The 15238-nt window shown below is 35.5% G+C and overlaps 1 protein-coding gene across 7 annotated transcripts in view; it reads left to right on the forward strand.

The window, feature by feature from the left end:
* Positions 1-15238, forward strand: part of ACAP2 (ArfGAP with coiled-coil, ankyrin repeat and PH domains 2) — a 146962-nt gene that overhangs the window by 116251 nt on the left and 15473 nt on the right. For 4 of the 7 annotated variants that reach the window (XM_032337278.1, XM_032337289.1, XM_032337285.1 and 1 more), the window contains 7 exons: positions 8033-8241; positions 8573-8642; positions 10013-10104; positions 11815-11999; positions 12405-12509; positions 12890-12982; positions 14684-14871. In XM_032337278.1, the coding sequence (XP_032193169.1) occupies positions 8033-8241; positions 8573-8642; positions 10013-10104; positions 11815-11999; positions 12405-12509; positions 12890-12982; positions 14684-14871 (942 nt within the window). The remainder of the gene's footprint in view (positions 1-8032; positions 8242-8572; positions 8643-10012; positions 10105-11814; positions 12000-12404; positions 12510-12889; positions 12983-14683; positions 14872-15238) is intronic. The other 3 variants (XM_032337308.1, XM_032337317.1, XM_032337328.1) reach the window with 1 other exon arrangement.

Consider the following 15238-nt stretch of genomic DNA (forward strand, 5'->3'; position numbering starts at 1 on the left):
ATGAATGATGAATTTTGTAAATGAAAGAGGTTTTACTATGAAAATCTAGATTCAGTTTATTTCTCTTTATCATTTTAATATATGTTTAATTCAGTATTTGAATATATATCCTAGACTATCATTAGGTATTCTAATGTAAGTATTTTTCCCAAAATATGTTATGTATTCTCATTAATAAAAATCAGTAAAAAAATAAAAGACTAGTAATTAATAAAAATCAAAAAAGGAAAGCTCAAATTGTCTCTGGTTGAAATCTCCGTGGATAGGATAAGATGAATTGAATGTGGAGTCTTGCGTCATAGCCTGGGTTCAGCTTCCCAGTGATTTTACAGACTTTTGAGCAAGGCCATTAGTAAGCTTTGAGAAATGGAACTTAATAATTCCTCAAGTAACTTCTTGAAAATGAAGCATTTGTGAGTCTGTGCATGTTTGAAAATGTCTTTATCCTCACATTTGTTTGATAGTTTGGTTGGGTTGTAGTTTCTAGATTAGAAATAATTATCCTTAAGAATTTAACAGCGTTGTTTAGTTTCATCATTGCTGTTGGAGTCTTTCTTATTACTGACGTTTTTTTGTATTGCTCCTCTCCAATTTTCCTGTTTTCTTTTTCTGGAATTTCTGGACTGATTTTATGATTTTTAAATTTTTTATGTGTTTTTGCTCTGCTTTCTCTGAGATTTTCTCAGTTAATCTCCCAAACCTTCTATTGAATACTTTAGTTTTGTTAACACATATTAAATTTCCAGGAGTTTCTTTTTGTTTGCTGAATATTTATACATGTAAACCTGTTCTTTCTTCATGGATACAGCGTTAGAGCTATGGTTTTTAAACTTGGCTGCCTGTGACGATAACACAGGGATTTAAAACAAAATCCTAATACATAGGTTCTACCCTAGAGTAATTAAATGGAGTTGGGATCCAGGAATCTATTATTTATATATACATATATATATATATATATATACATATATATATATATATTTTAAAGATTTTATTTATCTATTTGACAGAGAGAGATCACAAGTAGGCAGAGAGGTAGAGAGAGAGGGGAAGCAGGCTCCCTGCTGAGCAGAGAGCCCAATGTGGAGCTCGATCCCAGGACTCTGAGATCATTACCTGAGCTGAAGGCAGAGTCTTAACCCGCTGAGCCACCTAGGTGTCCCCCATGAATCAATATTTGAAAAGCTTCCTGGGTGATTTCCATATACAGGCAATGTTGAGAACTGCTGAGTCAAGAGTTTTTTCTTGGCTATCTGGTAATCTATTCTGATTACAAGTTAAGGACTAAAAGCCTGTTTGGACACTCTCAAGAACATAGTTAGGACTTTGTTGACTATGTGCCTCTCTGAAGTCTGGACGATTTGTTGAGGAACAACCAGAGAGTTAGGTTATTTGGAATCTTTTTAGCTGGTATGATTTCCAGAGAAGTCTCGATGTCAGTCTCCTGCAGAGGGGTAAGGGTCTGCTGGGAACTAGTTGCCAGGGATCTCAATATTCAGTGTGTATATGTTCATTTAATCTTCTGCCTTCCACTTTCAGGTAAATCCTATGCATAGACCCTGTTTTACTTCCTCAGAGTATAAAATAAAATTCTAGTTATTTGTATTTATGTGTGGAAGCAGTCCCAAAAGGGCATGGAATTGGGGAAGGCACTTTGGGATCTACCTGTTCTTTCCACAGTCATTTCTCCCACTTTGGTTCCCACTTCTATGGTTCACTGGTATAAATCCTTGAGCCCTTTGAGTATCATGTAATGTAAATTCATGAACTCAGATTTTTACTTATTTCCATAGTAAGATTTGGCCTTGGTACACTTAGTTATTATTCATCGAACCATCTTCCAGCTTTCAAAATTTTGTTGCTGTTATTTGCTTTTCTGTTTTCCCTATTTTTGTGGGTAAATGTCTTAAAAAAAAAAAAAACTAAAAAATCCCCACAAGAGCTTTCTAAGTAGATTATAGTCATCATCTCATTTCATGCCTAATAGTAATTTTTAAATATCATCTATTACCCACTCTATATTCAGGAGTCCCCAGTTGTCCTAAAAATGTCTTCTGCCACCTATTTATAAAGTAGCATCTTGTCTATGATGGGCATTGCATCTGGTTGTTATGTCTCTCAGGTCTTTCAGTCTAGAGCAAGGCCTTCTTTTAATGACAATGACTTACTGAAGAGATAAAGTTAGTTATCCTATAGAATTTCAACTGATAAAATTCAATCATAGGTGGTACGTATACTTCATGTTGCAACAGGATTCACCGAATACTTGGTTATCCAGTCATTCATTGCTAATGCTGTAAGGCTTCTGTGTGAAGATGAGGTGGCCACATTGGATTAGAAAGATGACAGTATGATTTCTCCACTGTAAAGTTAAATTTTCTCCCCCTTTCCCAGTCTACTTGTTACTTTGTATAGTAACTTTATTTTGTGTTATTTTGATCCTGTAAGATCTAATCCCCCTCCAACCATTCATCTAATGGTTTTACAGAGGAGTTCGTAATTTCATTAGGAATTGCGAAATGCTGGTTCTCTAATTCTGTCATCCCATCTTTATTGATTAACTTGAATCTTACATTAAATATAGCTTTTATTTATCAGCTAGAGCTGTTTAGTTACTTTAACAAAGTGCTTGATTTATTCTTTTAATTACCACATTTGGTTACCTTATTAGCTACCTCAAGGAGGACAGATATCTAATTTTTTGGTTATTGTTATAAACTCATGGATTTTTTAGGTACAATAGGTCCCAATTAATTACAGTAATTACTTATTTTTACAAAATTATTTGAGTATGGTTGACACCCAGTGTTGTATTAGTTTAGGTATAGAACAGTGATTCAACAACTCTATCCATTACCCTGTGCTCACCATATTCACCATCCAGTGTTACTACAATACCATTAACTGTATTATCTGTGCTATACCTTTTATCTCTGTGACTTACTCATTCCATAACTGGAAGCCTTTATCTACCACTCCCTTTTCCATTTTGCCCATTCCCCCCACTCACTCCTCTCTGGCAACCATTAGTTTGTTCTCTATAGGTCTATTTCTGCTTTTTGTTTGTATTTTTATTCATTTATTTTGTTTCTTAGCTTCTACATATATGTGAAATCATACAGTATTTGTCTTTCTTCATCTGATTTATTTCACCCTAGTATAATACCCTTTGGGTTCATCCATGCTGTTACAAGTGGTACGATCTCATCCCTTTTTGTGGCCTCATAATATTGCTCTGTGTGTGTGTGTGTGTGTGTGTGTGTGTGTGTGTGCACACACACATACATATCTTCTTTATCCATTCATCTATTGATAGATCCTTGGATTGCTTCCATATCTTGGCTGTTGTAAATAGTACTGCAGTAAACAGGGCTGCATGTATCTTCTTGAATTAACGTTTTTATTTCTTTGGGGTAAATAGCCAGTAGTGGAATTATTAGGTCATGTAGTATTTCTATTTTTAATTTTTTGAGAACCTCCATAGTGTTTTTCAGAGTGGCTACACCAGTTTACATTCCCACCAACCATACACAAGCAGTCTTGTTTCTCCACATTTTTACCAGCACTTGTTATTTCTTGTCTTTTTTATTTTAGCCATTCTGACAGGTGTAAGGTGATACCTCATTGTGGTTTTGATTTTCATTTCCCTGATGAGGCATCCGTATTGGTAAGGAAAAAGTTAAACTGTTACTCTTTGCAGATGATGTGATACTATACACAGAAAGCCCTGAAGATGTCACCAAAAAACTACTAGAAGTAATAGATGAATTTAGTAAAATTGGAGGATAAAAAGTACCCAGAAATTAGTTGTGTTTCTATACACTAACAATGAAGTAGTAGAAAGAGAAATTGAGAAAAAAATTCCATTTACAATTGTACCAAAAAGAATAAAATACTAAGGAATAAACTTAACCAAGAAGGCCCTATACTCTGAAAGCTATAAAATACTGATGAAAGAAATTGAAGAGAAGTCATAAATGGAAAGCTATTTCATGCTCATGGATTAGAAGAATTAATATTGTTAAAATGTTCATAATACCCAAAGCAATCTACAAATTTAGTACAGTCCCTGTCAAAATGCCAACAGCATTTTTCATGGAACTAGAACAAATAGTGCTAAAATTTGTATGGAACCATAAAAGATCCTGAATAGCCAAAGCAATCTTGTGAAAGAAGAACAAAGCTGCAGGTATCACAATTCCACATGTGAAGATACACTACAAACCTGAATGGTTCTGGCACAAAAATAGACACATCAGTGGAACAGAATACAGAGCTCCAGAGATAAACCTACACTTCTGTGGTCAGTTAATCTATGACAAAGGAGGCAAGCATATACAATGGGGAAAAGGCAGTCTCTTCAATAAATGGTATGGGGAAAACTGGACAGCACATGCAAAAAGAAAGAAACTGGACCACTTTCTAACACCACACACATAAATAAACTCAAAATGGATTAAAGACCTAAATGTAATACCTGAAATCGTTAAACTCCTAAGAGAACATAAGCAACAATATCTTTGACATTGGCCACAGTAACATTTTTCTAGATATATCTCCTAAGGCAAGGAGAAGAAAAGCAGTAACTACTGGGACTACATCAAAATGAAAAGCTTTTGCACAGTGAAGGAAATCATCAATAAAATAGAAAAGCAACCTGCTGGGCGCCTGGGTGGCTCAGTGGGTTAAAGCCTCTGCCTTCGGCTCAGGTCATGATCCCAGAGTCCTGGGATCGAGCCCCGCATCGCATGGGGCTCTCTGCCCAGCAGGGAGCCTGTTTCCTCCTCTCTCTTTCTGCCTGCCTCTCTGCCTACCTGTGATCTCTGTCTGTCAAATAAATAAATAAAATCTTTAAAAAAAAAAAAAAAAAAAAAGAAAAGCAACCTGCTGAATGAGAGAAGCTATTTGTAAAAGGTATGTCCAGTAAGGGGTGAAGATCTGAAAGATACAAAGAACTTACACAACTCAACACTAAAACCCCCACAAATAATCTGATTAAAAATGGCAGAGGACCTGAATAGACATTTTTCCAAAGAAGACATACAGATGGCCAATATATACATGAAAAGATGTTCAACATTAGTATTTTTTTTTATGTTCAGATTATCACAGCTTTGTCCAATAAAAGCTCAGGATAATGGCTTCTAATAATTTTTTTCTGGTTTTTAACAAGGTTTTGTGAGGGAACAAAATTACGTTTGCATCCAGATCATCTTGATGAAGAAGCTGGTAGCATTGCTGAAATACCTGTTATGAAAAATCATACACTAGAAATAATAGGGATTACAGAAAAAATAGGGATAGGGCTTCCTGAAAAACCGTGTGAGTTTGTAACTAGAATACTTGCAGGAATTTTAGAGTCTCAGTAAAAATACTGGAAGAGTTGAAGTATTAATAAATGAATACTACAGCATAATAGGACTTAGCTTTAAAAATTGATGAAGATAGCATAATGGAAGGGTATGGAAGGGTTGAGGCTACTCAGGTATGGTGAAAAAGGCAAAACAGGTAAAGATCAGAGAGAATGAATGCAGCACACACTTTTGAGTCCTAGCACATAGCCAAAATGAGCCAAAAAGAGTGGAAGGAATGAGTGTCATATTTATTCCTTTTTTCTTGGAGGCAGCTAGCCCAGGTTCTGCTGTGTAGTATACTTTGCTTTCAGCTTCTTTAATTTGGTGCAAAAACATTAGTTTCTATAAACTGGGAATGACCCAACAAGATTTCTGTATTACATTGACATCTTTTTCCTATCTGATAATTGCTTATGAAGTAATTCACATTATTGAACATATTCTAGTAAAACAGTTTTTTTTTTTTAAAGATTTTATTTATTTATTTGACAGAGAGAGATCACAAGTAGGCAGAGAGGCAGGCAGAGAGAGAGAGGAGGAAGCAGGCTCCCTGCTGAGCAGAGAGCCCGATGCGGGACTCGATCCCAGGACCCTGAGATCATGACCTGAGCCAAAGGCAGCAGCTTAACCCACTGAGCCACCCAGGTGCCCCACTAGTAAAACAGTTTTAAAAAAAATTTTGAATCGTATCAAATTTACAGACAAGTTCCAAGTATTGTACAAATAACTGCCCCCGCCACCACAAACTGTTTCAGGGTAAGTTTCTAGCATAATGCCCGACTGATTTAAGTGTTACTTACCACACTCTAGGACATTTCTCTCATAAAACCACAGTGCTGCCATCATAATCAGGAAATGAGCATTGATAAATGGCTGCAGTTTAGTTTCCAAACATCTTTAAGTTTCACAGTTGTCCCAGTAATATGCTTTAGAGCTGTAAGATCCAGTCCAGAAGCACAGGTAACATTAGATGCCATGGCTCCTTAGTTTCCTTCCCTCAGGAATAGTCCCTCAGTCTTACTCTGACCTTCTTGATCTTGATAGTTTTGAAGCTAATGAGTTATTTTATGAAATGTCCTTCATTGTGAGTTTGATCTTTACTCTCAAGGTTATGTATCTTTGGCAGGTGTGTTGTATAAGTGATGTTGTGTTCTTCTAAGTGCATACTTGGGCGGCACATAACTTTGATTTGTCTCATTATTGGTGATGTTAACTTTGATTGCTTGATGAAGGTGGTGTTTGCTAGAATTTTGTACTATAATAGTTCCTTTGTAGATAATAAGTATTTTGTAAGAGAGGTACTTAGAGATTATGCGAATATTCTGTTCCTCATCAGGCTTTAAATGTTATTTAATTATGTCAGTATAGACCACTATTTTATTCAATGTGTTATAATCCATTACTATCATTGTTTTGCTGTTCAAATTGACCCAGGTTTGGGCGCCTGGGTGGTTTAGTCAAAGCATCTGACTCTGGCTCAGGTCATGATCCCAGGATCCCAGAGTCTTGGGATCGAGTGCCACATTGGACTTCTCCCTCTCCCTCTGCCTCCCCCCAACCCCCGCCATGCCTGTGTGCTCTCTCTCTCTCAAATAAATAAATTCTTTTAAAAAATTGGCCCAAATGTGGCCAGTGGAACCCCGGCTTCTGTATCCTTTTGACATGTTCCCATCAATCTGAGTTTCTCCTTACTCTCTAGCATGATGAGATGTTCTGGGTTCATCTTGCACTTTCTCTGCATCAGTGCTAAGATCAGCAGTTTTTCCAAAGAGCCCTAGTTCCTTTTGCTGGTGAATGGCTTTTAGAAACCAATGAAGGAATATATGCATGCATTTACACATAGACATGTTTACATATCTTAATGTATCTGTTTATATTGAAAACCATTAGTGTGTCTTTTGTATCTCCAGTTCTAAGTACACACAACAGGGTTTGTTTTAATTCTGTCCCTTTCCATATAAATAAATGGCTCCCTTTTATTTTTAACATGTTTACTTACATGATCAGTCCCCCTGTATGTAACGAACATCCTTTTTTCCTGCCTACTGCCCCTACTCGGGCTCTGGCACCTCACACTAGTGCTTTCTTCTCCTTCCTTAGTTTCTCACTTGTCTTACTGGGAATATAATTATAATTATGTAGTTGATTTATTCTTTAGTAAAGCCATACCATTTCTAGTTATTCACTGCAGTAATCAAAACAATTTGCTTGCAGTTCATTGAATACTTCAGAAAAACTTGGTATAAAATAATAATATTAATTTTATTCTTGAGTCTTAATAGTCTAATGTTTATTTCATCTGTCTTGATATTGTTTGTTAAATAAGTGTTTCCATTTCTCTCCACCCTCATATCTTACACATGTGTTCATTATGCATTTATTATATGTATACATATTTGTATTAAATATAAATTAAATGTAAATATTTATTTACATAAATATAGATATCAGTTCCAACATTTATGTTTCTTCTGACAAGACTAAATGCCAGTTGATGGAGAAATCTATACCTTTTTATCCTTATTTGTAATGCCTACTACAGTGCCTGGCTTAGGCCCATCATAAGCCTTCAGTTTATTGATTGGAAGCTTTTGTTTGGAGCAGGTAATGTGTAGCATAGTATTGCAGTCTTTTTTTTTTTTTTTTTCTTTTAAACAAATAATTCTTTATTCTTTTAGAAGCTGGATAAGAAATCATCTCCATCCACAGGAAGCCTAGATTCTGGAAATGAGTCAAAAGATAAATTATTGAAAGGAGAAAGTGCACTACAGCGAGTCCAGTGTATTCCTGGCAATGCCAGCTGTTGTGACTGTGGTCTGGCAGATCCACGGTGGGCCAGCATCAACCTGGGCATCACCCTGTGTATTGAGTGTTCTGGAATTCACCGGTAGGTAGGCCTGTATAGGGTGACAGATTTCTTTGGGATACACATAGTAAATTATCATGTCCCATTGGTTACAGGACCTTCTTCACTTGCCTTAATATGACTGCCATTTGTATCTTTGTAACTTTTGTACAGTGAATAAAATTCTGCTTTGTGGAATGCCTTAGAGGACTTTGTTTTACTATTTATTATTAGCCAGAAGAACCCTCCTTATTTACATACACGTTGAGGGCTGTGTTAGCAACTATGTTCCATTAAAAGGGAAATAATTTGAATAATATGCAAATAGAGACTTGATAGCTTTATATATTAATACAGTCTCTTTTCCCTCTAGGAGTCTTGGAGTTCATTTTTCAAAAGTACGATCTTTAACTTTAGACACATGGGAGCCTGAACTTTTAAAGGTAAAATACATACTTGTTTAAAAATAGTTCAGATTTCCACATAAACGATCAGGATTTTAGAATCTTGGTTTATAAAATGTATGAGTGTCTCAATGCTAACAATAAACTAAATTTATTGGAACACATCTGAGGCTATTTGGAAAATCTGGTGTTTTCATTAATGGGTTTTTAAATTTCTAAGTTTATGTAGCACTTTTAATTGCAAGTCACTTCACCTTTTAAGGAAAACTGTTTTCCTACATTTTTATGTTTTCTCAAAAAAACCTTCAATTCTGTGTCTTAATTTTAATCTTTTATTTGTTAAAAGTATAATAGAGATATTAGTGTGCTCCAGAGTGGATTGGTATAGCATGTTGTTATCATTGGGCCCTTTTAGCATAGGACCATTTTAGATTTAGATTTCTGAAGGTAGTAGGCATCAAACTAAGACATCCTTTCATCTTGTGTAAGGATGAAGCCTTGTGCACAAATTCATATCTATGAAAATGTCATAAATCATTTAGACCACAATTAGGTTTCGGATAAATAAAAATCATATTGCTTAATAATATATTCTTTTTAATTCCCACCATTTAGTTTACCATATTGTAAAATATATATATATATATATTAGTTTAAAGATTATAATATACTCTGCATTTATTTCTGTGTGAAATTGTGTTCTTAATGTACTTAAATTTTTATTTCAACCCATAGATAAACTGGTAATCCTCTCAATTATGTAAAGTAAAACGTTTGCTTTGTGGAATTACTGTGTAAACATCTGGATGAAAGTGATAAATTGGCTCCTACAGTAGAGCCCTATTAAGATAGTTTCTATGAACTGTTATGAATTCAAAAGAAGAAAGTGGGGGATGAGAGGCAGAAACCTAATTTTTTGGCATCAGTTTTATAGCTATAAACTTTAGATTCAATTTTTAAAATTTGGTTGAAACACAGTCTGGTACATTATATAATAATATATAACTACAAGTTTTAAACAAAATATTTTGAAATTCTTATATATCATATATAAGGAGAAGATAGTTTATTTGTATTTTAAAACTTAACCTGTTTGGCCTTTTTTCATTTGATTTACCAAGCATTGTGAATAATATGCAGCATTGTACTAGCCATAGTTGAGGGAAGGTGAGTCAGGAGAAACCCTTTCTTGTAAGAGTGGTGGTCTTCCATGGGGTGAAATGCTGTTAATGGCAAAATGATGATATTGCTCTTAGTCCTTGTCTTAATTTGTTTTAACTTTAAATGTCTTTGTGGGATGAACATTGGCGGGATATGCAAAAAGAATGAGTTAATTGTACTTGTTTTAAGGACTTTTTTAGTATTTTTAGCAATTTGTAGCTTATTTTTCTATTTTCCTGCCAAAACAGCTTATGTGTGAGTTGGGAAATGATGTTATAAATCGAGTTTATGAAGCTAAAGTGGAAAAAATGGGAATAAAGAAACCACAACCGGGGCAAAGGTACTATTTCAGTTGTCTCCATGCTTTTTTTTCATAAGCAGGAATATAGCTATGATTTTATTTCACTATAATCGACATGTAATATTGAGACAGACTGTTTAGAAGAGACTGTTAAAATATGACTTTCTCTTTCTTGGGTAAGTCTTAGATAATTATTTTTTATTGATTAGATAATCAACTGTGGGCTTCAGATGAGAATCTTAAATATTGAAAGTATCTACATAGAATATAAAAGCCCTTAGCACTTAAAGTATATCAATTCTGTTATTGGCCTTTATAAAGAGAAATCTGTTTATTAATGTTTCTCAGGATCAAGTCTCTATTATCAACAATGAATGAATAGTTATACATTGTTTGACTTTGTTCAATAAATATCTGTTAAGGGGTGCCTGGGTGGCTTAGTTGGTTGAGTGTCCAACTCTTGATTTCAGTTCAGGTTGTGGTCTCGGGGGTCAGGGATCTAGTCCTGCTTATGGCTCTGCACTGGTCATGGAGTTTGCTTAAGATTCTCTTACTCTTACTTGGCTCCCTTCCCCACCAAGGTCATGCTCTCTCTCTCTCATTTAAAAAAAATATATATGTATATATATCTATTAATCATGTACTCGGTACATGGCATTATGATGTTAAAGAATTAAAGGTGAAAGGGTAACTTCAGGTAGGGGAGAATACTTAATTGCTGTGTTTGAAATTTTGCTTCCAATTCTGTATATTGAGGCTCATAGAATGAAGTGGCTAGGAGTGCATACATAATTTGTTTTTATTGTTGATGTTGCTTTTAGTCTTTATGATTCTTTATTTTTAACATTAATTTTTTTTTTTTTTTTACCATAATCCTATGTGCCATAATCCTATTTAAAGATTTATTCATTTGAGAGAGAGCACATGCACAAGCAGGGAAGAAGGGCAGAGGGCTCCCGGCTGAACAGGAAGTCCGACACTGGCCTGAATCTCAGAACCCCAGGATCATGACCTGAACCAAAGGCAGATGTTTAACTGACTGAGCCATCCAGATGCCCCTATGTATAATCAGTATTATTTTAAAGTTATTGCTGTCTGAACTATTAACACTTAAGTGAGATTATTTGCTAACGCATGGCTAAATTATTTCAGACCTTGAAATATTTTTAGATTTTAACCAAAGATTTAACTATTTTGAAAGGATATAAATAGGAAAAAGTATAAATAGACTTGGAATTTTCTGATTGTATCAGAAAAGTTTAAAATGTGACATTTTTTCTTTCCCTTTAATTAGAACTGCTATGTTGCTTTAAAGTAGTTGTCTTAGGAAAAATTGTGACTGACAATAGTGATAGTAGATCTGTTGATGTTGTCTATTGAAGTAAAATGAAATTAAAGTTAATTTCTATAAATTTTTATAGTTTTCTTGGTAATGTTTTCCATTTTGTAACAAACACAAGGGAATATGTGTAGAAATGAATGAGCCCAGAAATTAAGAGAGTAAAGAGAGTGCCTTGTTAATACTTGTGATTTTTCAGTTAGTTTATTACTTGTATTTTATTTGAACATGAGATCCTAGTTTATTAAATACTTAGAAGGGAAATATATTGTGTAATATCACAAATTTAGTTTTAACCAGTAATACATTTAGTGACTTTTTGGGAAATATTTGGTATGTAATGGCTTCTTTTCAGTATTAGCCATACTAAGAGATGAAGCAGAACATCATGGCATTTTTATATATACCAGACAGGAGAAAGAGGCATATATCAAAGCAAAATACGTGGAGAGGAAATTTGTGGATAAATATTCTATGTCATCATCACCTCCTGAGCAGGAAAAAAAGACTGTCTCCAAAAGTTCTGAAGAGAAGAGGCTGAGCATTTCTAAACTTGGGCCCAGTGACCAAGTCAGAGTACCTCCCCAAAGTTCAGGTATTATAGCTTACCTGTTATGAATAGAAATATTTTCTTAAACTGAAGTCACTTTCTTAATTTCTGAATTAATAGCCATTGTAGATTATTTGAATGCCAAAAACTTGTTTCCTTCTACATAGTCTAAGGAAAAATTGGATTTCTGTCGCTTTAAAACAGTTAAAATTAAATAACATCTGGTAATTACAATTCTAGGTAATGTGTATATTCTAAGGAATAAAACTGCTTAAAAGGCAAGGGGAGATGGGAATTATAAATCTATCATGGCAACAAGCCCTAAATATCTGATTAACCACCTAATCTCCTTCCTATTTTTTCCTCCTAAATCTTTCCCAGTAACGTTTTTTCCTGCCCTTTTCCCTTCTTATGGCCTGCTTTGTGCTTTGCTAACTTGCATGTCCCCAGTGGTTGCTGTAAATAGTGACGAGGCCAGGCGGGAGTCTCTGTTCTGTCCTGATGAGCTAGATTCACTCTTCTCCTACTTTGATACTTCTTCAAAACTACGTAGTAGTAAGTACTACTCTTGTGGAGCATTCCAAGTCTGTGCCAGTGGTCATTGTGCGGTGTGGCCATTTCTCTAGATGTTACCCATTGTCTCAGAATTACACATTACTTGCAGTCATAATAAATTAAGCTCTTCACCATGCCTGTCATATTATGGGGTAATGAGATGTGTTGCGACTCTGAAGAGTTTATTTTCAGGCTTTGTGATTGATTCATATTTTAATAAGCTAAATGTTCGAAATGATTAAAATTGTGTTAAATGTATTGTGATGGTGGTTAAGTTCATGTTGACGTATCAGAGCTCATTTTAAAACCTTGTTGTTTGTGGTAGATTGTTTTCTGAATGGCTTGAACTTTAATCACTAGCTGATTTTTCTTTAAAACAGTCAAAAGCAATGATAGTGGAATCCAGCAGAGCTCTGATGATGGAAGAGAATCTTTACCCTCCACAGTGTCTGCCAATAGTTTATATGAGACTGGTGAGTTTTGGTGAAATTCAATGTCAGTTGGTATTGCTTGCTGAAAAATGCATGTGTTTTGTGTTTAGTCTTGATTAAATAATTTCTAAAGAAAGTGGTTAGCCTTTTAGAAGGTGGTGTTAAATGAGAAAGCAGCTATTTCTTTTCATATTTGGATGTTCTCTTCTAGGTGTATATTCTTCTAAGCCTCATGATACATTCTAAAAATGCTTAGTCAGTCACTAAGGATACTTTTTAATCCACATGAACTATGTCTTACTACTCTTTATCTTTTTTATGGCTGTTTTATCAGGAGAAAGAGATTAGTAACTCTCTCTGCATTATATTTTTCTCCTGACCTGTGCTTTCTTCCTGTATTCTCTCCTTAATTTCCATGATTTTGATCTTGCAGAATACCCAGGGTAGTAAGCATTTTTTTTTAATTACTTGAATTGCTTGTACTGTAAATTGTGGTGGTGCTGGACCATCATGGGAATAAAGTAAGGCTTGGTCTAGTAGTAAAATTCTCTAGGAATTGTTTTTACCAGCTCTTGTGAGTCCGTAAATCCAGTCATATAGGAATATACCTAATTTTAATCTAGTACAGAGTAATTAACCTCCCATTGAATCCTGGCAGGACCACAAATGTCTAGCATACCTATTGACATCTTTTTTTAATTTATTTTATTTTATTTTTTTAAAGATTTTATTTATTTATTTATTTGACAGACAGCGATCACAAGTAGGCAGAGAGGCAGGCAGAGAGAGAGGAGGAAGCGGGCTCCCTGATGCGGGGCTCGATCCCAGGACCCTGGGATCATGACCTGAGCCGAAGGCAGAGGCTTCAACCCACTGAGCCACCCAGGCGCCCCCCTATTGACATCTTTATAAGAGAAGATGTTTGACTGTTTGAGGAGTGATCAGTCTGTTGGAAATAACATAGTTTTGTGAAACTCTCCCATTCACTCATTTTGTTGAATTAGTGGTTTCTTTTTTTTTTTGAAGATTTTATTTATTTATTTGACAGATCACAAGTAGGCAGAGAGGCAGGCAGAGAGAGAGGAGGAAGCAGGCTCCCTGCCAAGTGGGGAGCCCAATGCGGGGCTCGATCCCAGGACACTGGGATCACAACCTGAGCTGAAGGCAGAGGCTTTAACCCGCTAAGTCACCCAGGCGCCCTGAATTAGTGGTTTCTTTTACATCTTTTACGTTGTGGCACGTTGTAAGAGTTCATTTTTATTTTTTAAATTGTGATAAGATATACATAACATAAAGTTTACCATCTTCTTTTTTTTTTTTTTTAAAGATTTTATTTATTTATTTGACAGACAGAGATCACAAGTAGGCAGAGAGGCAGGCAGAGAGAGGAGGAAGCAGGCTCCCTGCTGAGCAGAGAGCCCGATGCTGGGCTCCATGCAGGGCTCGATGCGGGGCTCAATGCGGGGCTCGATGCGGGGCTCAATGCGGGGCTTGATCCCAGGACCCTGAGATCATGACCTGAGCCGAAGGCAGAGGCTTAACCCACTGAGACACCCAGGCGTCCCAAAATTTACCATCTTCAAATGGATATTTGTGTGCCATTGACTCTCGTGCTGCTGTCTCCACGATCTAGCCACAGAGCTCTCTTTCTCTTACACAACTAAAACCCTGTACCTCAGAAATGAGAAATCATTCTTGCCTGCCCTGCTCATTTTTACTGATGTATTTGTGTTTGCCTTTCAGAGGGAGAACGGCAAGATTCTTCTGTGTTTCTCGACTCTAAACATTTTAACCCCGGACTCCAGCTTTATAGGGCTTCATATGAAAAAAATCTTCCTAAAATGGCTGAGGCTCTGGCTCATGGTGCAGATGTGAACTGGGCTAATTCAGAGGAAAATAAAGCAACACCACTTATTCAGGCCGTATTAGGGGTATGAATTAATGCATTGTAAAAACATAAAAAATTATAATTCATTGTGAACATAGCTTTAACATTATTCTTTGCTTTAAGAGATGTGTTGGAAAGTAGAAGGAAAAGCTGGTAGTGATTTCTGAACCAAAGTGATCACTTTGGTTATGTAAATTCATTTTTTTTCTCAGTGGAAGAGAATTCTGGTGATGAATGTGGTGTCTTTTGCTAGATCACAAACTGCAAGTTGAATTCCTATTGAAGTCCTTCTTGGGAAGAAAATAATATAATTGATCATTTTTCTGCTTTTACTGGGGAGTATTTTTTCTTTGGGGGAGAAAAAACAAAGGCTATCAGAGTAAATACCTGTTTTTAATAGAAACATGTTA

This window comes from Mustela erminea, chromosome 1 (assembly GCF_009829155.1).
Source record: "Mustela erminea isolate mMusErm1 chromosome 1, mMusErm1.Pri, whole genome shotgun sequence".
Classification (NCBI taxonomy): Eukaryota; Metazoa; Chordata; class Mammalia; order Carnivora; family Mustelidae; genus Mustela; species Mustela erminea.